Source organism: Embiotoca jacksoni, unplaced genomic scaffold, assembly GCF_022577435.1.
Source record: "Embiotoca jacksoni isolate LCO1_2020_lvr unplaced genomic scaffold, fEmbJac1.0.p SCAF_37, whole genome shotgun sequence".
Taxonomy (NCBI): domain Eukaryota; kingdom Metazoa; phylum Chordata; class Actinopteri; family Embiotocidae; genus Embiotoca; species Embiotoca jacksoni.
The window spans coordinates 3,353,620-3,376,201 of record NW_027185389.1 but is presented as its reverse complement, the minus strand read 5'-3'; the positions used below and the strand labels follow the sequence as shown (position 1 = coordinate 3,376,201).

Below are 22,582 nucleotides of genomic sequence, written 5' to 3'. Positions count from 1 at the left end.
GTGATGTGGGAGTGATGTGGGAGGAAGTGGGAGTGAAGTGGGAGGAAGTGAGAGTGAAGTTTGAGACACCGAAGCTGCCGTTCCAGTCTGAATAGTCGCGTATATAATATAACGTTGCATAATAAAGGGGGTATTTATCATGTAGCATTATTTATTCATCCAACTACACTTAACAACACTCTACTTTATGTATTAAAATTAAGAGATTAAAAAAAAAAAAAAAAGTGTCATTGACTTTTTTTTTAAGAGAAAACAGGGACGAGAAAAAAGTGGCACAAAAAGCTAATGCTGTGTTTAACCTGGAGTTCACAAGTTTGTGACGTTCAACAGGAAGGTCAGAGGTCATGGAGGTTCATGTTTGGTTGGATGTTCAGCTGATATGTTGTTTGTTTTCATAACTTAGATGACAGCCTGCGTCTGAGGAAAGCGTTGATCTTGTCTGTTAGCCTCAGTGGCTTCTAGACGCCCTCCACATTGTTGTTGCCTAGCAACGGTGTTTTTCCCGTCCAGCCTTTCTCCTCTTCTGTTGCCGGTTCGTATTTGTTCTGCCCCTCGTCAGCTTTAAGTTTTCCATTTTCTTATTCATGATGTTAATTCTGATCACTTTTGTTTTGTATTTTTATTTGTGATTGTTTCGAGCAAAAATGTTTTAATTAAAAGTAATTTGCTAAGTTTTAAGTGAGTATTTTTCACATAAAAGCTGCGTATATTTAAAAAAAAAATTGTTTTCGTTAGATTATTTGTGATTTCTTTCATCTCTCGCTCCACATATGCAACACAACATGCTTCGTAGTTTTATCAGACTTTTCTTTTTATTGTGTCTTAAGGAAATCTGTTTGGGGGGGAAATATATTTCACTCTTTCTGCCGCCCCCCCTCCCCCCCCGCCCCCCCAAAAAAATAAAAAAAAATTGCAAGTTTGAGCACAAAGACGAAGAGGTGAGTGTTTCTGCAGGATGTCGGTGAAACAGCTGTGAGGACAGAGGAGGGGAAACACGCTTACATCAGCCACAGAGGGGGTTACATGATGTAAAACTCTCACCGTTTACTGTATATATATATATATATATATATATATAAATACATATATATATGTGTGTGTGTGTACATCTCTATAAATCTATGTGCGGCCTTTTCTGTACAAGATATATCGTTATTGAACAATTTGCATTCACAAAAAAAAAAAAAAACCATGATTTTTTTTTTTTTATTTGTACACAGTTTTCTAACCAACGCTCCACGTTAAAGTGTTGCATTACTCACCGACCTCATCGCTGAACTCCTACATCATCTCACTGTAGTGGCATTATGTCATTAGATTACAAAAATATAATATAATATAACCATCAGAAATGGAATCAGCCCAAAATATATTTCTGAAAGCACGTACCCGCCGATCTCTTCATTTGGATTTACTTGGCTCTACTGTATTACTTTGGATTATGGTTACAGTTTTTGAAAAGAAAAACAACAACAGATGATAAAATATGTTTTATGGGACAAACTCTTTGAAGGACCCTTCAAAATAAAAGACACAAACAAACAACGACTGCAGTTACACCAACAGGCTCCCAGTAAACCAGCTGGATTTATTTGGGTCTCCTCCATCCTGGTAAAAAAAATGCGATAATAGTTTGATAATATTATTAATACCCTTTTTAAAGTCAACTCCACCAACTGAGTATTGCACATTGTCATAAGGCTGGGGGACTCAACATAGATCTAGAACAAACAGATATCTGAGAAATCACCATTTGCATCAGGTGCAGTTGCACCATTGTTTAGGTGTTTGTGTTTTTATGTGTATTTATGTCCGTTTTTGTGTTTGTACATTGAGAGAGCAAGTTACAACCAAACTCCTTGTAAACATACCGGGCCAATAAAACCAATTGTGATGCTTTAGTCCTCAGCGCAGATTAAACCTCCAGAAACACCAGCAGTCGCATTCAGAAAGATTTCTTGGACTAAAAGTTTCTCAGTGACGGAAATCCAAGAGAACTTTTCCTGAAAGTTAAGATCCTTGTAAAGTTAAAAGATTGAGTGTTTCTCAGACTCAACATTGTTTGGAGTAGTGAGGAGGTCTTTTTAGAGCCAAAATGTGAGAACTATATTGTTTATTATTCTTTAATAATACATCTGAAGAAAAGTGTTGACGGTCCAACAGGCACATTTTCTCCATCTCTGTCATTGTGCCTGTGTATTTTCCTGCATTGTGTCATAGTGCGTTCATGAGCAACTGGGAAATGGGAACGTTATGACCTTCTAGTGGGAGAAAACACCTGAACGCCTGCTGAACAAAGTCTGAGGTTTTTGAGAGCTCAGAGAAGTCGTTCTGACGTCACGCAACACGGCAACGTTAGCGGTGAACGTCACTTCACGGTGAATTTAGGTCAAAATGTCTGAGGCCATGTTGCCTCTTTGTTGTTGTCATGGGAACGCTCTCAACTTGAGAAGTCGGAGGTCACCATGTCGGGAACTTTCCCACTTCCCAGCTAGCCTCGAATGCACCGTCGGCGCCTGTTAGCTTGCTTTTAAATTGCTAGCCTCTGTGGCTTCTAGACACCCGTCCGTGTTGCGGTTGCCTGGCAACAGTGTTCTCAACTAAATAATGGACAGTTTGATATGTGACCATCGGTGCCGTTTATACAGGCTGTATTTGGTGAACCTCAGTCAGTGAAGAGTTTTGATTTCTTCGCATTGAGTTCCCTACAGACCTGAGTGAGAGCTCGACATGGTGTGTGTGTGTGTGTGTGTGTGTGTGTGTGTGTGTGTGTGTGTGTGTGTGTGTGTCTGTGTGTGTGTGTGTGTGTGTGTGTGTGTGTGTGTGTTTTAATTACACCGGGATGCTCCGATATGACCGATGCTTCCCGTACAGTGCACCGGCAGCTCTCTGATTCATTAGTGGGTCTCGGTGCTCATCAGCATGCAGCACCAGTGCAGGATGTTCGGATGCTAATTCATACCGGAGTCTATTTCTTTTTATTGGTTTCCAGCGTGTGGACGCGTGGACGTGGTTTTTAATATAGAGCACATCCTGCACTTCCTGCTGTTGTGGCGGGTAAAACACAAAGTAAATTATGAGGGATGTGGAGTAGCGTTATCACCTCGGAAAAATATGAAGCGCTCCTCTACTGTGCACTATGTAAGATAATAAAGTTATATCATGTCGGGACTATAAGTCATCTACAGTATTTACAAACTATAATACCATTCGTGTTTGTGTTCGAGCTATCGAAGGTCTGCTAGTATTGCTAAAATACGTGGACTAAAGACACGATGGAGGACGGACGTATTGAAAATAGGCGCGATGAGAAAATAAAGCACCGTTTGAGCTGCTGATGTTTAAATCTGTGAGGAGTTTGATGAGTCATTAATCGATCAGTCAGAAGTCGATTCAGAGAATCGAAGGCTTCAATTCAGGTCTTCTCGGTAAATTCTTTGTTTTAAGGCAGAATAACTGTAATTTTCTCAGGTTATTTTAAACATGATTTGCTGGTTTATAGGTTTTAATTTATGATAGTTGAGGGGAATCATGAGTCAGACGATATCTGCGAGGATGTTTAATTCAACTCGTGGTCAGTCGAGGGAGAATTTTTACCTTCATTTTCTCTCAAGATATTTTACCTGTGATCTTCTTCCCCGTCTGATCCGTCCCTTTTTTTTGGGGACCTGAAAATGATTTTAGTTTCAATCTGTGTTGTAAACGGTTTTAGATTTGTGTACGTTTTTCGTCCAGTTTTCCTGTTGTACATTTTTATTATTTATGCCTCTTAGGTGTTTTGAGGCTGCACCTGTGGTCATCTTTGTTGTGTACAGTTACCATGGTTACAGGTGGATTTATGGAGTGCTGTCACGAATCCTTGAACTCGGAAGAAAATCTTGTTCCTGTTTCAAAACGTGGTTTAAATGTAGTTTTTCTCAGCTGTTTTCTTGCTGCTTATTGGTTCATTTTTGGTTAATTACTAACCACAAGCTGTTTCTTATTAACGGCTCCTGTTTCCGGACGGACCAGGAAACATTTTCAATAACCAGGAACCACATTGTGATTCACTGAGTAACACTTTGAGTTAATATTTGTTTTTAATAGCTATTCTTTTGTATAGTTTTAGTTTCATTTTCATTGTGAAAAATATGTAGTTTTGGTCGTAGTTTTTGTTGTCCAGCTCTCTGCAGGCTCGTCGTCCATTTTTACCTCCAACTAAGTAGCTAATCTGGCTAAACTGTTCGGTCGTTCAACTTTAAAGATCGCAGCGTTTAACTTGTACGAGGTTATTTCTGCCGTGAGATACAAGTTTAGATAAAGATGAAGAACCCAAATGATCTTGTGATTATTTCTGCCTCTCAATATCGTCTTTATAATGAAAAACATGCAAGACCTTGAAGTGTCCTGACTGTCATGTGATCGGCTGTAGAAAGTGGAACTAACGGCCCTCCTGGTGAAACGTATGAAAGATAATTAACTAAACTAAATGCGAACAGTATTTGACCAGGTGTGACTTTTACAGCAAAAATGAATGTAGCATCCTTTTCTGAATTTAAATTGTGCAAATCACTTCAGAGTGTAATCAGCAAACACCCGACCCATCTTCTCCCCGATCCTCCGACCTGAAACCACAACGAGGTTGCCGTGGCAACAGGACGGCGTCGCGCGGAGTTCGTACGGGTCCCTCGGAGCGGTTAAAACGACGTCCTCTCCGACCGTAAAGTGCGAAGTTGTCGTACTAGAGTCCCGGCTCCACCACCAGGAAGTCAATGTGGTCCCTGTCTTTGGTCTTGAAGGCCTCGGCGATGATCCGGGCCGCCTCTTTGTGCTCCCGACCTCTCAGGGAGATGCCGTTGACCTCCAGGATCACCTGACCCACCTTCAGCTGGCCGCAGTTGTGAGCTGAGCCTCCTTTCTGGAGGGAGGAAGGAAAGCGTCGTTAGAAAGATAAAGTTAGATGACAGATGAGAGTTCAAGGCAACTAATCTACAGTTTGATACAAACACGGGCGGAAGGTTTTAAAATGATGTTGCTCTTTCATTTTGTTCTTGGATGTTTATTTTTTAAATCACCGTTATCTTCTGTAGTCAACGTTGATGAGGACACGACCTTCGTGCAGTCGCAGGGAACTCGGCTTCTTTAACAACCTGAAGGGGAATTTACTTTCTACTGTTTCCAAAGTAGGATTGTAGAGCGAGTAGCTCCGCCCCCGAGATCTGATTGGTCAACTGTATGTACTCCACCATTTCCGTGGCAACTTTAAAGTTAGAATTGAATTTCATATAATATTTTAATATCATGTAGTTTTTATGTGTTATAAGTCTATTAAATGTGACCCATTTGGTGAAATCTGGTCTTTTTTGGTGCTTTTTGTTGCACACTTAAAATCCGAGTGGCAGCTAGCTGGACCGGTTTGGTTTTAAACACATGACACGATGCTAAAATGTTAAAAACACATGAGTCCATGGATATCTTTGTTCATCAGATATTTGTTCATCAGATATCTTTGTTCCAACCAGACTGAGCTAGCTGATCAGTTTAGTGTTTCTATGTTCTGTATTTATTCAGTTGGAGACTAGAAATCCTCTCTGTTGCTAGGTGGTTGCTAAGGGTCGGACTACTTCCTGGAGCGGTAAACATTACATACGTTACATAAGAGTCTACTGATTGTTTTACAGTTGTTAGTCAAACCCCCATGTGTTGCCATGGAAACAGAGATCGCAAAAACAAAAAGTTTTATATTTTGAGACACACACAATATGAAAACATTTAGATTACTTATTTTATTTAGTTGATAAATTGTTGTATAATCGCAATGTTACACTTGATTCTGGTTTTGTAATATTCTTAAATAAGGCCAAAAAAAATTATTTAACGAAAGATAATAAAATATCAATTTAGTGCCGTATTTATGATTGTATTTATATTCAGGATATTTTTGAGGAGATAAAACATACAGATAATATAATCTAACAGAAACATTATTGAATATAATTAAGGACAGAGTATTTATAGACTTCTATCCGCTGCCTCTTGTTTGACTGCCTGCGAGATTTTCATTCAGCCTTTTACTTTGTTCAAATTTCTTCTAAATAATATTTTGCCACGGTATTTTCAGCATGAAAAGTGTTAGAAGAATTGACAGCATCTGAAAAGAAGTGTTTTTATTACTTTAATAACATCATGTCAAGGTCGGGCTTCAGCAGTTAAAGCGGGTCGGCGGCAGCGTCTTTGTTTCAGCACAAACTGTGCGACGGTTCCTGCAGGTGTTCGACACATTCAGGGAACATTAAGCAGATATTTTTTGAAGGAAATATCAGGATGTAAATTCCTGCTGTTCAGCCTTCAGACAGCTGAAAATAAAAGGTAAAGTAAAATATAAAATAAATGGAATATTTTTCCTTTCTGTGGTAGGAAGCTACCAAATTGCAGAAAATAAAATACTTTTAATCTGAACAACAGATAAGATGTTGGCATGTGACACTTGACACCAGCTTTGTAGTTTTGGCCATCGAGAGCTTGTATGTTTATTTTCACTCATTGTTTTGCTTTAATTTCCATTTTTATCAGATGATGTCACACATCTGCCCTCGAGTTTCTGTTTGTCATGTTTCCTGTTTTATTTTGTAGTCACTTCCTGTTTTATTTTGTAGTCACTTCACATCGTCCACCCTACTGTTGCCTAGCAGCAATGTCCTTACGATGTAACCATGCGACTTTCGATGTTGTAACCACGAACTCCCGAGAAAATCACCGTTGCTAGGCAACAGCAACGTGCACAGTGTCTAGAAGCCACAGAGGCTAACAGTTTAGCAAGCTAACAGGAAATACAAAGACAGAGGGAAAACATGAGGCCGTCGGGAAGATAACATTTTTGTCAGATGTGGGCTGCTATCTAAGTTAAGAAGAAAAACTCTGCGTGACTAAAATTACAATATATTAGCTTAACATCCAACCAAACATGACCTCTGACCTTTCTGTTAAATGTCAGCAAAAACCGTCACAACTCAAGGCTGATAGAAAATTTTGAGTTCCGACGTCGTGAATACCACAAGATGGCGCCGTTCATACGTATTTTTCTCGTGTACACGGGAAATATGACGACATTTGAACACACCATTAGCATCTTGTACGACTTTTTTCTCATACCTGTTCTCTCTTTTTTGGGCATTTTTTAGGCACTATGAGTTTTTATTTGTTTGTTTGGTTCAGTCTTTCAGTGGAGCTCACTTTTGTTTGTGTCCTCTTCCTTGTTTAACGGTGACAGTTTTTATGTAAAACCATAAACTCACCTGTTGGCTAAAGAGCCAAAATATTTTACTGGGCAGCTGTTGTACGGACACAAAAAGCTGAGCGAATATGAATATGGAAGCAAATATTCAGCTGGATGTAAACGTGGCTGCAAAATGTTTTTCACTTCCTCTAAGTTGTCAATAAAAAACAGTTAATGCAGCTTTAAAAAATACTTGAATTGTCAGAACGGTTGACACGTCGCAGTCCTCCCATGTTCCCACTTAAAAACCACATTTCCCTCCATAGTTGCACTTCAGGTAAATTTAGAAAGCCATCGAGTTTTAACTGTTGAACCGCTTTCATACTTGACATTTAGAAAGATTTGGACCGTCATTGACGGAAGTGAAGGACCGGAGGACGTTTACGTGCTTGTGTGTGTTTGTGCAGCTGAAATCATTCAAACGCGATCGTTTGGTTTTCTTCTTGCGAGAGCAGCCGAGCGGAGCCACGAGGAAAAAAAATTAATCGATTGATTCCTTCCTTCGCTGGAGACAAACAGGTCAACAGCCAAATCCACTGGATTCAATTTAAACATCTGTGCTCGACATGTTTATTTGCTGTGACATTCAATTACAACCGAGGCAGCTGAAACATGGCTGGGGGGTGAAGAGGCTGCTGCTGATGAGGTCTGGTTCTCCGTGGAAAAGGTAATGAATCCCAAAACCCTTCCGGCCTTCACTAATCTGCGGCTCCCCCCCGAGTAACGAGGCCGAGGTCTCGTTAAAGCAGGAAAACTCGTCGAAGGCCTTCAAAACATCCCGTTGAGACACATCGGCGACATTTGATTAATACTTTCTGACGGAGGAATGAAATGAAGAGATTTGATGACTAATTTTAGTCTCGTAGCGTTTGTCTTCGTAACTTAGATAAAAGTCGAACGTCTGAGGGAAATGTTGATTCTGCGACGGCCTCATCTTTCAGCGTCCACGTTGCCGTTGCCTAGCAACAGTGTTTTTACGACTTGATTTCTTGATTTCTCCTCTTCTGTTGCCGATTCGTATTTGTTCTGCCCCTTGTTAGCTTTTAGTTTTACATTTTCTATTTCATAATGTTAATTCTTATGTCCCTGTTTTGTTTTCTGGGTTTTTGGATCTTTGCCAGCGTCTGTGTGATGAAGTTCATTGATTTTTGCAGCATATTTTCCCAAAAATGACAACGTTAGCGTGATAACTTGTTAGCCTCTGTTAGCTTCTAGACGCTGTCCACGTTGTGTTTTTATGAGTGAACCGCTTGAACACCAAGAATAGTGTACACACGACTTCCCGTGTTGTAACCACGGTTTCATTTGCAGACTACATCCATTTTTCCTTTTTAACAAAAAGTCGCAAGTTGCATTGTGGGTAATGTAGGGAGCAAGGAAGAAGAAAGCAGACAACAGCTCTGATTATGCTCCAGTGATGTTGCATTGTGTGAATGTATTTTTAGGTTTTCTGCCCTGAAGCCACTACAAATAAAACGCCTTGTCAACCTCGCTGGTTTCTAAAAAAGAGATAAACCGATAAAGATTAAGTAGCTTCATCGTCTCTTTAACAGCAACTGCGTAAGTTGAGCATCATCAGATTTCAGCCCCTCGATGTGATGGCAGCGTATAATTGGCTAAATGTGCGTGAATTCATGTGCAATGTCACGCTGATTATAGGGAACGACGTGTTTGACAGGCTGCGAAATGACTGCGAGCGCGCTGGCTGATAGCGACCGCCGACAGTCCTGACACTCGCAGACACGAGTGAAAGGAGTCTTTTGTAATGGAAATCACCGCACGGACATAAAAACTCCTCAAGGATGCCGTGTTCATAAAGAGAGCGGGTGAGGCCGAGGCGGCGGCTCGATCACTGATTAGCTGATGTTATCGTCTCCTCTCGGTACAAAACAAACACAAGCTAAAGATCAGATTAGAGCTTCTAGTAAAGCAGTTCGACACCCAGCCAGATGTTTCTGTGTCGCTGTCTCACCTGAATGGTGACGATGCGGGGCAAAGGTTGGCGTGTGTTGGCTCCTCCCTCTATGGCGATGCCCAGCGTGTTGGCGTTTTTCACCACTCGTACCAGGGTGGCGGTGGGCACCGGGACGGGGGAGCCCATCTGCCGGGACACAAAGGGAAGGTTGAACTTTACAATCAGATCTGCGACATCGTAACCTTTCTGCAAAATTCAGCCGTCAAAATGCTAAAACAGGAAGTTCCCCCGCTGCCGGCAAAGTTCAGAGGACAAAAAGAACAAACCGAACGCAGACTGTGCTTCAAAACCCGGCAGTTCCAGTTTTAATACTTGTTTTTAATCTTCCTCCAAGATCTTTCTGGATCTGTTTCATCGCCTCCCACTTCTTCTCTTAATCCTCTCTGGCTGAGAGCAGCTCCTCCATTTTCCTTTGTGCTTCGCACTGTTGGAGAATATTCATCCGATACACACAAACAACTCGATTACATTTAGTTTTCATACCGTCTAGCTGGTTTATACTTCACATACTAGTGTGAGAAGAACCATTAATTAACCATTAATCATGCAGAGTCATGCAGACGGCTTTATATAGTCATGGACTGATTTTAGACTTAGGTTAGGACTGATTTTGGACTTGGTTTAGGACTGATTTTGGACTTGGTTTAGGACTGATTTTGGACTTTGTTAAACTGGTTTCAGATGTGGTTGTGTTCTGGTTTTGAATCTGGTTTTAGAATTTGTTCTACTTTGAACCAGTTTTAAACTGGTTTTGGACTTGTTCAATGGTGTGAGTGTGACACTAATCTTGGGCGTCCACCTTGAAACTGTACTGATTGTAGAGATCTTCTGTGTGTCTGGTTGAACATGTGTGTGAAACATCTGCCTTTCAGAATCATTTGGCTTACGGAGACTCTTTTTCTGATGTTAAATTGTTCCTTTGTAAGTACGACAGTAACGGTTTATAAATTCTTTTGGTCTGGTGTCACTTCAGGCCTCTAAATTACAACCACAGACCCTGAAATGGAGTTTGTTTTATTGTCAGATCCTTGTCTTGTGTGGATGATTGATTTTTCTCCCTGCAGTTTTCTCCTCGTATGCAAATGAGTCGAGACTTAATTTTCCTCTGGTTTCTTGATCTGTTCATTTGAATGAGTTGCTGCCACGTGGTGATGTACTCCATCATAATGACACGTCTCCTGATGCCGTGCCGTGTAATTAATCACACCGTGTCTGCTGCGCTTTTGTTTGCTTGAAGTCAGTTGTGTTATCAAACTTAATTGATTAAAATGAAATGAAAGCAGCAGAGGAGCTCTGAAACCGCACACTGATAACTGTGTTTACAAAGGAAGTCGCTTAATACACTACGAGCGACATGCTGAATTGAATTAGCTGTTATTTATGACAGAAAGAAGCCCTCACTTGTCTGGCGGCTCCTGGAGGAGGTGCGTGGGCCCCCGGCTGTTCCAGATGGCCCTGCTGGCTCTTGCTGGGTCGAGGGCTGCCGTCCTTACTGAGGCCTCCCGCCTCGGCTATGTCCACCCCGCTGTCCTCACTCAGAGTCTGTCCGCTGTCTGACAGCTGGGACAGCGTGGCCCCTGGAGGGACGCTTTCATGTTAGTGTACAAACAGGCAATACACAAACATTAAAACTTGAAACTTGATTCAACCCTGTTGAAATTGTATTATCTGCTCATTTAGAATTTAATGGCAGCAACACGTTTCAAAAAAGTTGGGTCAACAAAAGACTGGAAAAGTTGTGTAACAGGGCAAAAAAAAAAAAAAAAAGAAGCTGTTGGAACGTCGAGCAACTAATTAGGTTACCGTGGCAACCGATCAGTAACATGACTGAGTATAAAAAGAGCTTTTCAGAGAGGCAGAGTCTCTGGTTGTTGGTTATAAATCACAATATGTGCACCTTGTACAACACACTAACACACTAACGCACTCACGCAGACGGTGTACCTCTCTGCTGTGGTCTGGAGTCCGCCGACAGCCGGTTCATGTCCGTCACCAGGACTTTCTGCAGGAGGGCAGGTGAGCAGGGCCGGTCGGGGCTGCAGGGCGGGGCGGCAGGTGTGATGAGGGAGGGGCAGGGGGAGGGGCACGGAGACGGGTGGGGTGTCGGGTGAGGGGACAGCATGGGAGACGGCGCCTTGGAAGAGGACGCGGACCTGGACAGGATGGAGGACTTCTCGTAGGAGCTGGACCTGGAGGAGAGCTTCACGGACAGCTCGGGTTTGACCGAGTCGCGGTGGTGCAGGAAGCCCGGGCAGGTGTGGTGCCCGGAGGTGGGCCGGCTGAGGTGGGCGGCGTGGTGGTGCACGTGATGGCCGAAGTGCGGGTAGTTGTGGTGTTCGGAGTCGGAGAGCTGGAGGGCGCTCTGGCAGGTGTGATGGAGCGCGTTGAGGGAGGTGTGGTGGGCGGAGCCAGCGGGGGGCTGGTGGACGGTGGGGAGGGACTTGAGCGACTTGTGGAGGCAGTCTTGGAGCAGCCGGGTCGGGCCGGTGAAGAGCAGGCCGGACCCGGGCTGCACCAACCGGGCCGAGGGCTTCCGGCTGAGCTCCCTCTCTCTGGACGGCCGGCTCTGGAGGGGCGGAGCTCTGAAGGGGGGCGGAGACTCAGCTGAAGCCTGCAGGCTGTTCTGTCGGGGAAAAGAACAGCAGACGGGCTGTTTCAGAAAACACGCAGTAAATAGAAAATATTCTGTAATGATTCAAATAAAACCGAATTTTTAAAAAAATGATCTTTAATTTAAAGGGTCATTTCAACCAAATTAGGAAACAGCTCGGTGTAAATCTGCATTAATACGTCCTGGCTGATATTTAGGATGCTGAACCTTCATTTTAACTCCTACTTGAACACTTAAGTGTTCTTCTGTGAATTTATTGAAGACTGAGCTGTTCAAGGTCACCTGAGAATAAATCCTGATTGTTCACCGGTTAGCTATGAAAGTCAAACTGCAGTCTGGAGTCGCAGACGTCCTCGGCGTGGACTCTCCGTGAGCTCCCTCATCTCTCGGCCGCCTTCTGGCTCCATAGTTACAGTTGCAAATGAGACATCTAATGAATTCACGGTCAGACTGCCGCCAAATTTGCCAAGCAGAGTCGCGCTCCCAGGGGGAATAAACTCTTGATTTTAATGACTTTGTGGCCTTTCCTAGTGTCACCCCCGGGGAGCTTCCAATTTTAGCCGCCGTACAGCGTTAATAACGAGCTCTCTTTGAGGGGCATCACATCTGCAGTCGTTCGGGCAGATAAAACGGAGACGTACCAGAGCGATGTTCTGCAAAGCGTTAGCGTTCTCCTCCTGCTCCTTTTCCGTCCAGCCACCAACGGAGCCGTCGGCCTGAAAAACAGGAAAAACCAGCGTTGTCGTTCTTGCGGGTGCCGAATCTGCCATGAAAACTTTGTTCCTTCAGCCTACTTTAATGAAGATGCCAGATGGATGAGATTCGCCCCACAGGACAACATAATGAGAGCAAAAAAGTTTAGACAGTCAGAACAAAGTGGGTTCTTCTCTTTTTTTCTGTAACAGCTGATACGTTCGAGGCTGCAGGCTCTTTATTGTTTCACTGCAGTGATTTTCAAAGTAGGCTTCAGGGGGCCCGGCGGTCCTCCAAGGGGGTCCAGGAGGTCCAGTAACAGCATGAGGGGTCCCGTCAGTCCACCATTTAACTCAATACAAGTCAGCCCAAGCAAAGGATGTGGTACAACAGTGACTCCAACCAGCGGTGACGTCATCAACCATCAGTGAGGTCATCAACTATCAGTGATGTCATCAACCATCAGTGATGTCATCGTTGGTTTGTGAACGTTGTGAATCCTCCAGTTCAGATTCTGTCCGTCACCATCTTTGCTAGTTCGGAGCGGTTTGGAGCAGGAAGTGACCATATTTGGACGAGCTGGGGGAGGAGCCAGCGGTGGATCTGACCGATCTGATTGGAAACCTGACGATACTACGTCCCGCCCACCGATAGCTGTAACCTGACTGCACCACAGGCCTGTCAATCAATCAGACACGCCCCCAAAAACAGGTCTTGTTGAATCTTCTTTTCTAATGAATGAGGGATTATTTTCACTCCTGGATTGGTTTCGTGCCGGCTTGCTGTGACGGATCAGAACCATCGTTCATATTATGAGAAACACCTGTGCTCCTTCCTGCTGGGAAAAGATCTGCTGGGAAAAAAGGCTGAATGGAAACCGGCCAATACAATTTTAAATGAAAAAAAAAAAAACATTAATATGTCCATATTTTATTTTATTTCCCTTCAAATGAAATTGAAACAAAAATGTCCTTTTTCATGGTCATTTTTCAGATGTCAGGATTTCTGGGGAGAATGACTCAGTTTGCCAAATAAAGTCTAGTTTTAAAATAGAATTTTAATTTCATAAAATAGTTTGATGGGAACATTTACTCATCCAGACTTTAAGATATTATCCTACAAGGTTTTTTTTTTCCCCCTTTACTCCATCCATTTATTTGCCTCTTGAGATAACAGGTTTTAAGCTTCAGTGTAAATCGCTCCAGCTCTTCCTCTTCCCTTCGTCTTGGCGCGCTCCCACATTTTTATCTGTTAATTACAGCTATTATCTGTTGTAAATGTGTCGCAGCCACAGAAACATGCACCTCCTGAGACAACGGCGCGTCATAACACCGTGTAGCTCCAATGAATCTCGCTGTTTCACACTGAGTAACTAAGTGACTGTCAATTAAATGCAATTAGCTTTTTTTTTATTGGCGGGAGTTGTAATGTGTCGGCACGGCCAATTACACAGACACATGGTGGGCTGCGGAAAACACCGTCGCCAGCAAGCTTTTAATGGAGGCTAACCAGGACAAGACAAACGTGCTAACAGCTCCTGTGGGCTAAAAACCACATCAGAGTAAAGTCTGCGTGTTCGCTCTTTAACGGGGTCAGACTGCCAGAAGTGGATCAGAAGCCCGGCAGAATGAGGTCTCCGTGGATTGATGTGGACCAAAGTGAAACATCAATACTACACAGCGGCCGACCGGCTGCTGCTGAGCGAAAGACCGATGATGACGGAGAAGGAAGAAGTATTCTGGTCCTTCACTGAAGTAAAAATACAGATAATAAGCACGATAATAAAATACTCCTATAAGACTGAAAGGCTTGAATTCTATCAAGGTATTTTTGTGTCTTTATTATGCAGCAAAAAAAAATGGTTTTAAGAGGAAATTTCTCACTGCAATCGAAAATTACGTTTGTAAGTAAAAATATATGAACTGGGAATAAAATAATTTGCATTGCAAACAAATTTTCTTTTATTGTTTTGATAGTTTTGGTCAAAGAATTCTGACTTTTGCTTATGAAACTAGACTTTTTGGTCACGAATCAAAAAGCTTTTTGGTTGCAAATCAAAATATCTTTTGGCTCTGAAGCAAAAAAACTCTCGTCTCCTCCACCAGCGTAAGCCCCGCCCACTACGTCCAACTCAACTTCCAACCAGAAGTTGTCCCTTCTGGGCTCCTGTAGAAGCATGGTGGAGCAACATGGCAGGACTCGGTGGAAGAGGACCTGCTTCTTCTGAGGTAACGCAAACACAACGATTCTTGGTTTCTGGTGTTCGAATACAGACGAGAACACAAACTGAGTTCTGACTCTGTATTCATGGCCGTCTGTTTCAAAGGCAAACAGACTTTAATGATAATAAAGTCACGTCAGGCCACGATTAAGAGCTGCCGACTATTAACTGCTGATGAAACCAACAAGCAGCCGACAGCTTGTAAATCACATTTAGCTCATGAAAAATCATTTTCGATGGGTGTTTTTTGGGACGGCGGTCATTAGTGCAGCGCGACCTTGTGTTCGTGCTGAACGAGGTCACGTTAACGTGGCAAAGTGGAACAAATCAAAAAGTAGAAGGACACGGTAATAACGGGTGTCACAATATCAGGTGTTGCAGATGAAGTATCTACCGTAGGAACGGCGGCGTGTCCGGCGTCGAGCATCCCGGGGGCCGCGTGGTTACAGGAGCCCTGCGGGAGCAGCACTCCCAGGCCTCCGTGCCAGGCCTGGTGGGCCTCCCGCTCACGGTGCAGCACCAGCCGGTCGTACAGCTCCAGATCCTGGGGGTCCACCAGACTCCTCACTTCGGACAGCATGGACAGCTGGAGGGACGAGGAAGATGAGATGAGGGGCGCGGCCAAGCCAGAATCACGGCAAAGCGTGAAATAGACACGCCTGTCCACCGCAGCAAAACGTGAGATATCTACGCTTGGCTACATCCATGCGTGACAGTTACACGTTTTGCTGTAGTTGACCGGTGTGTCTATTTGTGGGCGGGAAACTTACACGCACTTAAATGTCACATATAGGAGGAAGAAGGTGTCGATTAGACGCTCTAATCACAGACTGCCATCCAATCCAGGAAGTTGTTCTTTATTTGTTCATTTTTCCTAACCATGTGTTTTTGCTAATGGTTTTGTTTTCCTGTAAGTCGCATGGCTAAAAACATGCATTCATTTTCCTAGAAATCCCTACAGGCCAGAGCGTGTAATAGACACACCCCGACCACTCCAGCAAAACGTGAGATAGCTACGCTTGGGGATGCCTAAGCGTGACAGTTACACGTTGTGCTGTGTGTCCATTACACGCTTTGGCTTGTGCCGATTTCTAGTAAAAATTAAACCTTCTGCTTGGTTTGAACCATGTGACTTACAGGAAAAATGAATCTTGTTGGGGTTAGAAAAAGGTAAACAACTAAAGAACAACTTTGTCACATCCTGAATTCGTAAACCTTAACCATGTGTTTTTGCTGATGGTTCCGGTTTCCTAGGAATCGCATCAGGCCAAAGCGTGTAACTGTCACGCCTAGACGTCACCGAGCGCGGCTATCTCATGTTTTGCTGCGGCGGACCGGCGTGGGTATTTCACGTTTCGTGCAGCTGCTGCAAGTCGCCGTACCTTCGCGTGAGTGTTGAAGAGCTCAAACAGCGCCATGGCCAGCGGCTCCACCCCGATGTGTCTGTCCTGGTACTCCTGCAGGTAGTACACCATGGTCTGCCTCTCGGGCTCCGTCAGCAGCATGTAGGCCTGCTGCTCCAGGGACACCTGAGCACCGGGCGGGCCCACAGATCTGTACCCCGCCGGCTGGAGACATGAAAGGAAATGAGAGGAGAGGTCACACACTGATAACACGAATGGAGTTATCGGAGTCTACAGCCCCCCCTCCCTCCCTCCTCCTCCTCCTCCTCCTCCTCATCGTCCTCCTCATCCTGAACTGTAGCGGCTGAGCTTATCGCACGCGGGGAAGAAGCATCACTTCAAAGCTGCAGGGCGAGTCAGTCAGAACTTGTTTTTGCCTTCAGCACTCCCATCATTGTTATCTCTATAAGCAGCTCGGGAGCAGCTCCTCTCAGATCGACTGAGGCCTCCGTGGCTGCACAACGTTTCAGCTGCGAATAACTTAAAAAACAAATAAACAGCTGGCTGCATGTTGAAAGTCTGAAAGCCTAAAACATAATAACTATAAAAGGCCATTAAGGGGAGAGCAGGTTGAAATAAACACATTTAACTGAAGGCCAAGATGTTTCGGAGGCAGCCGGAGAGGCTGGGGTGAAAAATCGATTGTTTATTAGAGGTTTTCTGCAGATTGAATTTTGACCTTCAGTCGGCCGCTGTGACGTTACACCACCGGCTTTATGTGTGTTGACACCGTAAAGGAAGGAAATGGATCACGTTAAAGCTCAGAAATACTTCATCCACGTGCTTTTATTGGTCTCTGAAGGCCACCGTGTCACCCTCGGTTACAGAAACGTCTCCATCTGAAGAGCATGAAGTCTGAGTTAAAGTAACTCGGAGAGGAACGTCTCCAGCTCGTCTGCTTCCTGTTCGATGTCACGTCTCTTTTTACCAAAGAAATCTAATCAGCTGTCATGTCGGTCGACGGAGGAGACGTTCAAAAGCTCCGCGGCATCTGTGCTAATCAATAGAAACAAGGGGACCGAAGGACAAGAGATTCATATTATTTTTCTATTTTCTACCATTCGTGAATATTTACTATTCGAGCTGCAGCTGAATTCTGATTTTATTTGGAGTCGGTGGATGTTTTTTTCGGATCGGTCCGCTGGGACGTCGAACTACATCTGTGCCCAAAGATCGGTTTTTCGAGCAGATGAGCCTTCAGACGGTCGTCGTGGAGATTCAGGAGTCTCATGAGAATCCAGCCTGAAAAAGGCAAACTAGATTCACCCCCCTCCCCCCCCAAAAAAAACAACAAAAAAACAACAGGGATGTTTTTAAAAAAAACAATGCTGCAAGGTTATTTTTTAAAGTTTGGTTTAGATTCTTGAAATTATTATTTTTTTTTACACCAAAAGTTGTCTTGCAAATCATGAACATCTAAATGTTGTCAGCTAAAGTATGACATCGTCTCCGGCTTCAGAAAATTAAACCCTCGAGGGAATCTGTTTGTCCTGCAGTCAAAAGACTCTAACAAAGAAAAGGCAACGAAGAAAGTTCGTTCACGACGTTGTTCAGAAAGTTTTGTTTGAAAGAATTGTGTTAATTTGTTTCCAGCTCACTGTTGAGAGTCTCTGATGTGTTTCTGTCCTCTGATCTCTGTGTGTCTCACTGTGGGGGCGGAGCCTCCACCTCTGCTGCACCGACACAGTGCGGAGCAGACAGGAGGAGATCGTCCGCTCGGTAATCCACCGTGTTGATAACATCGTTTTCTCGGACAGGTTCACAAATAAATCAGAAGAATAAAGTAATCGTTAAATATTCTTAGAGAGAGAAATTGTGAATAAAGATCTCCTCTGAATTATGTCGAATCAGCCGCCACATTTTAAACCAATCACATCGCTGGAGCTTTAATTAACGTCACTAACGAGCCACTACGACCTCTGAATCCGCCTTAGCTCTCGCAGCAGCATCCTTCATGCAACCGTACCTAATTTATTAACGGGTTCCCGCCGGCGGTTGAAATGCTTGTTGCGCACACATTAAATCAACACGGCCACCCATCCGATGTTAAATCACAAAGCTCATTAGGACCCGGGCCGCCCGGGGCGCCGCCATCCTGAAGAGTAGCTGTTTAATTATAGCGGCGGAGCCTTTGATGCCGGCTTTGTTGAGTTTTTCTGCACATATTAGCGTGTAGCTTCGCTGTTTACACCGTCAATGGAGATCGTTTACTGAGAGGGAGGCGGGGAGGAGGAGGAGGAGGGGAGAAGAGGAGGAGGGGAGGAGAGGAGGAGGGGAGGAGAGGAGAGGAGGCGCGTAAACGGATGTAATAGAGCTCTGATTGTTGCCGTAACTGTTACATCACAGCGTTTTATCCTCATGGAAGTCGACCTCACGGCATCTACATCTACATCTGCATCTACATCTGCATCTACATCTGCATCTACATCTGCATCTACACCTACATCTGCATCTGCATCTGCATCTACATCTACATCTGCATCTACATCTGCATCTACATCTACATCTACATCTACATCTGCATCTACATCCGCCCATATGTGTCATATGAATATCGGCACACAGGGTTATTTTTTGGGACCGTATTGAGTGCATCATCCTGGTAGTGGCAACTGAACGCTCAGCAACCGATTGAGGTTTGGAGACTTTTGATTGGCTCACACAGAGTGGATGTTTCCACATGGCTCTCATAGACCAGAATGCACGGCGGTCCCTTGAATGTGTCTGCAGCGTGTTTACATCTGTTTCATTGTCCTGCAGGAGTTTAATCAGCCAATCAGCTCCCTCCTTTCACCCTCAGAGACTTTAGTCCACACAGTCCTCCGAGGATTTCACAGCCTTCCTCCTTTTTTTAATTTTTTTTTTTTAAATCTCACAGATGATGTCTGAGCTTCATTTTGATCTTTTTGATGTGAAACTCATGAATTACAGCTGATCTGCTCTGCTGTCGGCTCAGCGTGTGTCAGTCCTGTGAGCCTGCTTCCTGAATATTTAACATCTGAATGTGATGATCTGCCAACGCCCCCCCCCCCCCCTCCCGCCGCCAACCCCACCCCCCGCAGTTTGACTGACAGCAGCAGGACAGATTCAAAGAAATCAGTTTTCATTAAAACAACTTGATGTAAAGTCCATGAGAAGTCACAGGTTAATAATGTAGCAGGGATTTTTTTTTTTGTATTATGTGGAGATGAGTCTAAAGTGGTTGGATCTGATTCTGAGTAGCTCCGCCCCCCACAGCGAGACACACGCAGAGATCAGAGGACACAAACACAGCAGAGACTGTCACTGAGCTGGAAACCAAACGGTTGCTCACGAATTAGGTAAAATAACATAAATACAATATTTATCAGCGGGAATGTAAACTGCAGGGGGGGGGGGGGGAGCTATAAAGAGGGAGTGATCAAAGTTATCAAAGGTAGGAGTCTTACCTTTCCTAGTACAGGTGTGGATCTGGCTGAAGACGGTCTGCAAGAAAACAACAACAAAACACGATAGTTATTGACAATAATATTTAATAATGTTCACTTCCAGTTCTCAGAAAAGTGAAAACCCGTCAGCTTCACGTCTCCTGTAAGAACGCAGAACATCGGAAACACAACAAACTCAGCCGAGCTCAGCGAAGTGTGGAGCGCTCAGACATTTACGCATTTACAGCCTCCTTGACTTTACACATGTAATGGACCGGAAAAAATTACTGAGAGATTGCAACAAGTATAAAGTACAAATAAAAGAATTAATATTAGTAATAATGAATAAAATGTAGGTTAATTTAGATTTTGTTTCTCCTCCACACTCCAGGCCTGTAGGTGGCGGTAAAGAGCCCCGCCGTTAGAAAATGGTGCTGCAGTTCTGATGGCAGCCAGTAGGGGGCGCGTAGCGCCCGGCGAGAGAGTTCCGTGGAGTTCAAAGGTCGAACGATATAATGGCGGAAGTAAACAAGCGGCGGGCCGGTGAGCTCAGCGCGCTACAACGAGAAGCTAACGATGTTTTACAGCTTTAAAGTGGTTCCAGACGGAGGTGACGTGTTTCCGGTGTTCTGTTGCTGACGTCGAGGTTACGGAGGACCGGGAGGTGACGTGTTTCCGGTGTTCTGTTGCTGACGTCGAGGTTACGGAGGACCGGGAGGTGACGTGCTTCATATCCTCCGGTGGGTGTCTTGTTTTCTTTGAACATAGTTCGCGAGGAAAAGACGTTTAAAATGTGACGTTATTTAACTGGTCTCTGACGTCACTGTGACGTGTTCCGGTTTATTTAAAATCGCGATCAGAGAGATGAAGGAACCGGAAACTGTTCAATCTGCAGGTTTCTGAGAGGAGCAGGAGGAGGAGCAGGAGGAAGAGGAGGAAGAGGAGGAGGAGGAAGAGGAGGAGGAGCAGGAGGAGCAGGAGGAGGAAGAGGAGGAGGAGGAAGAGGAGGAGGAAGATTGTCCACCTGGATCACAGGTAAGATTTAACAGAAATATAAATAACTGGTAAAGAAAAACGACTCTATTGAACTGAACTGAACTTCGTGAGAAACTAAACTTTTATTTGAAGAGAGAATTAATGAGACTCAAGAAAATATTGACCTGGTGTGTTTACACAAACAGAAAGACTATTTTATTTATTTATTTTCTTTGCTTTTGTATCGAAATGAAAGAGAAAGTTATTTGTTTTATTTTTATCTGTATTAAGGGTCCAGTTTTTTTTTTTTTTTTAATGTCACCAAACCAAGTGAAACATCTGAAATATGATCTTCAATCTGTTTGTGTGTCTACGTATCATGATGCTAACTATAAATATAAATATAAATATAACTATAACTATAAATATAACTATAACTATAAATATAAATATAACTATAACTATAACTACAACTATAACTATATGACCGGTGTTCGGTGTTTGGAGAAGCTTCGTGTGTTCGGTCGATGTGTCGGTTCAGTGGTTGTCGTTGTGTGTCGGTGCTGTGACGGACAGGTGACAAGTCCCGCCCACCTCCAACCCCGGTGTCAGCGGGGTCGTGACTGTCGAGATTGAAGTGGGTAAAAAAAAACAAAAAAAAAACACGATTGATGGATGTGAGTCGTTAAAGGATGTCTAAAATGAATACGCAATCTTACTGAATACATAAAGGTCCTTTCCATTACTGAAAGTGCATTTTTATTGTTTTGTGTAATTCATCGCTGCTGGTTTTCAGTGAGTTTTAGTTTTAGTGTTAAACTAACCGGGTTTTTCCTGGTTTCTGGAGGGTTTCGTTGCCGTGGTAGCAGTGAGGGTGGGTGGGGGGGTCACATAGTTTTGTAATTATTATGATAATATTTATTGAATATTTTTTTGACCTCTTTTGTGATAAAATTTCCACTTTCCTGAAAAGTGTGAAGACGGTCTTCTTTCACACGTCATCAGTCACAAACACGTCTTAAAACACTCCTTCGGCGTCGCGCGCTCACCTGGAGCTGCAGGCGCTGACGTGTCCGGCGGCGGGGTTGCCGACGGCGACGGGGTTGGCCGTGGCGTTGCTCTCGGCGATGGCCCGGCTGCAGATCCACTTGGTCTCGTCCACGGCGGTGCGGGCGTGAGGCAGCCGGCCGACGTCCTTCACCTTCAGCTGCAGCTGCCGCCCCGTCTTCAGGATGTGGACGGCCTCGTCGTGGGAGATGGTGATGAAGCTCTGGTTGTTCACCTCCAGGATCTGGTCGCCCACCTGCCAACGGACAACTTGTTTTTTTTATTATCAGACGGGGACATCGGCGTAAAATCTCAGACGGAGACGGCAGAGACTTCCTCTCATCTTCTCTGCAGCCACAGATCTGAAGAGAAGAAAAAAAACAAAAAACCACACAGCCAGCGAAGACATACGGTCATTAGCGCGGCCTCGGTGTAAATATCGCTGACTCATCGCTCGGTGTGATGTGGGCGGCGGCCCCCTGCTGGCTCCGGGTGGGCAAACCACGCTGAAGGAAAACTGGCTGGTTTCCTTCGTGAGATGAGAACATGTTGCATGTTAATTTAAGACGCCGCGGCGTCCTACAGGTGGACGAAGACGCTGTTCTCGGCACTTTTGTCGTCTCGAGTTTTAACTCCTGTTTAGTCCGAAGGCGGGAAAGATGAAGATGAACCAGGTCTTCACAGCATTTCTGACTATTTTGAGGATATTTATTTAAAAAGTCTACTATATATTGCCAAAAAACCTCATCATAAAATAGCGGTTGTCGTGGCGATTTGTCCTCAACAACAACAACAACAACAAAAATTAATCAAAGCTCAAAATCCAAACGCCCACTGAGGCACCGAAGGAACGAATCTCTACGCAGGGCAAAAAACTCAGTGCGGCCTCCTTCAAAATAAAAGCATCAACAATTACTCCAATTGCTTAAAGTAAGGATATTAATAACAACAAATCAATCTGAATTATTCAAACAAAACGGCAACAAAATACATGT

General features: G+C 44.0%; 1 protein-coding gene across 1 annotated transcript in view; it reads right to left on the bottom strand.

Annotated features, from left to right (window-relative positions):
* Positions 1 to 895: 895 nt before the first annotated feature.
* whrnb (whirlin b) overlaps positions 896 to 22,582 on the bottom strand; it is a 56,113-nt gene continuing 34,426 nt past the window's right edge. Inside the window, 9 exon segments of the mRNA XM_069166117.1 lie at positions 896 to 4,897; positions 9,228 to 9,356; positions 10,632 to 10,807; positions 11,175 to 11,853; positions 12,483 to 12,557; positions 15,150 to 15,341; positions 16,138 to 16,323; positions 19,587 to 19,623; positions 21,590 to 21,843. Of these exon segments, the coding sequence (XP_069022218.1) occupies positions 4,721 to 4,897; positions 9,228 to 9,356; positions 10,632 to 10,807; positions 11,175 to 11,853; positions 12,483 to 12,557; positions 15,150 to 15,341; positions 16,138 to 16,323; positions 19,587 to 19,623; positions 21,590 to 21,843 (1,905 nt within the window). The 3' untranslated portion in view covers positions 896 to 4,720.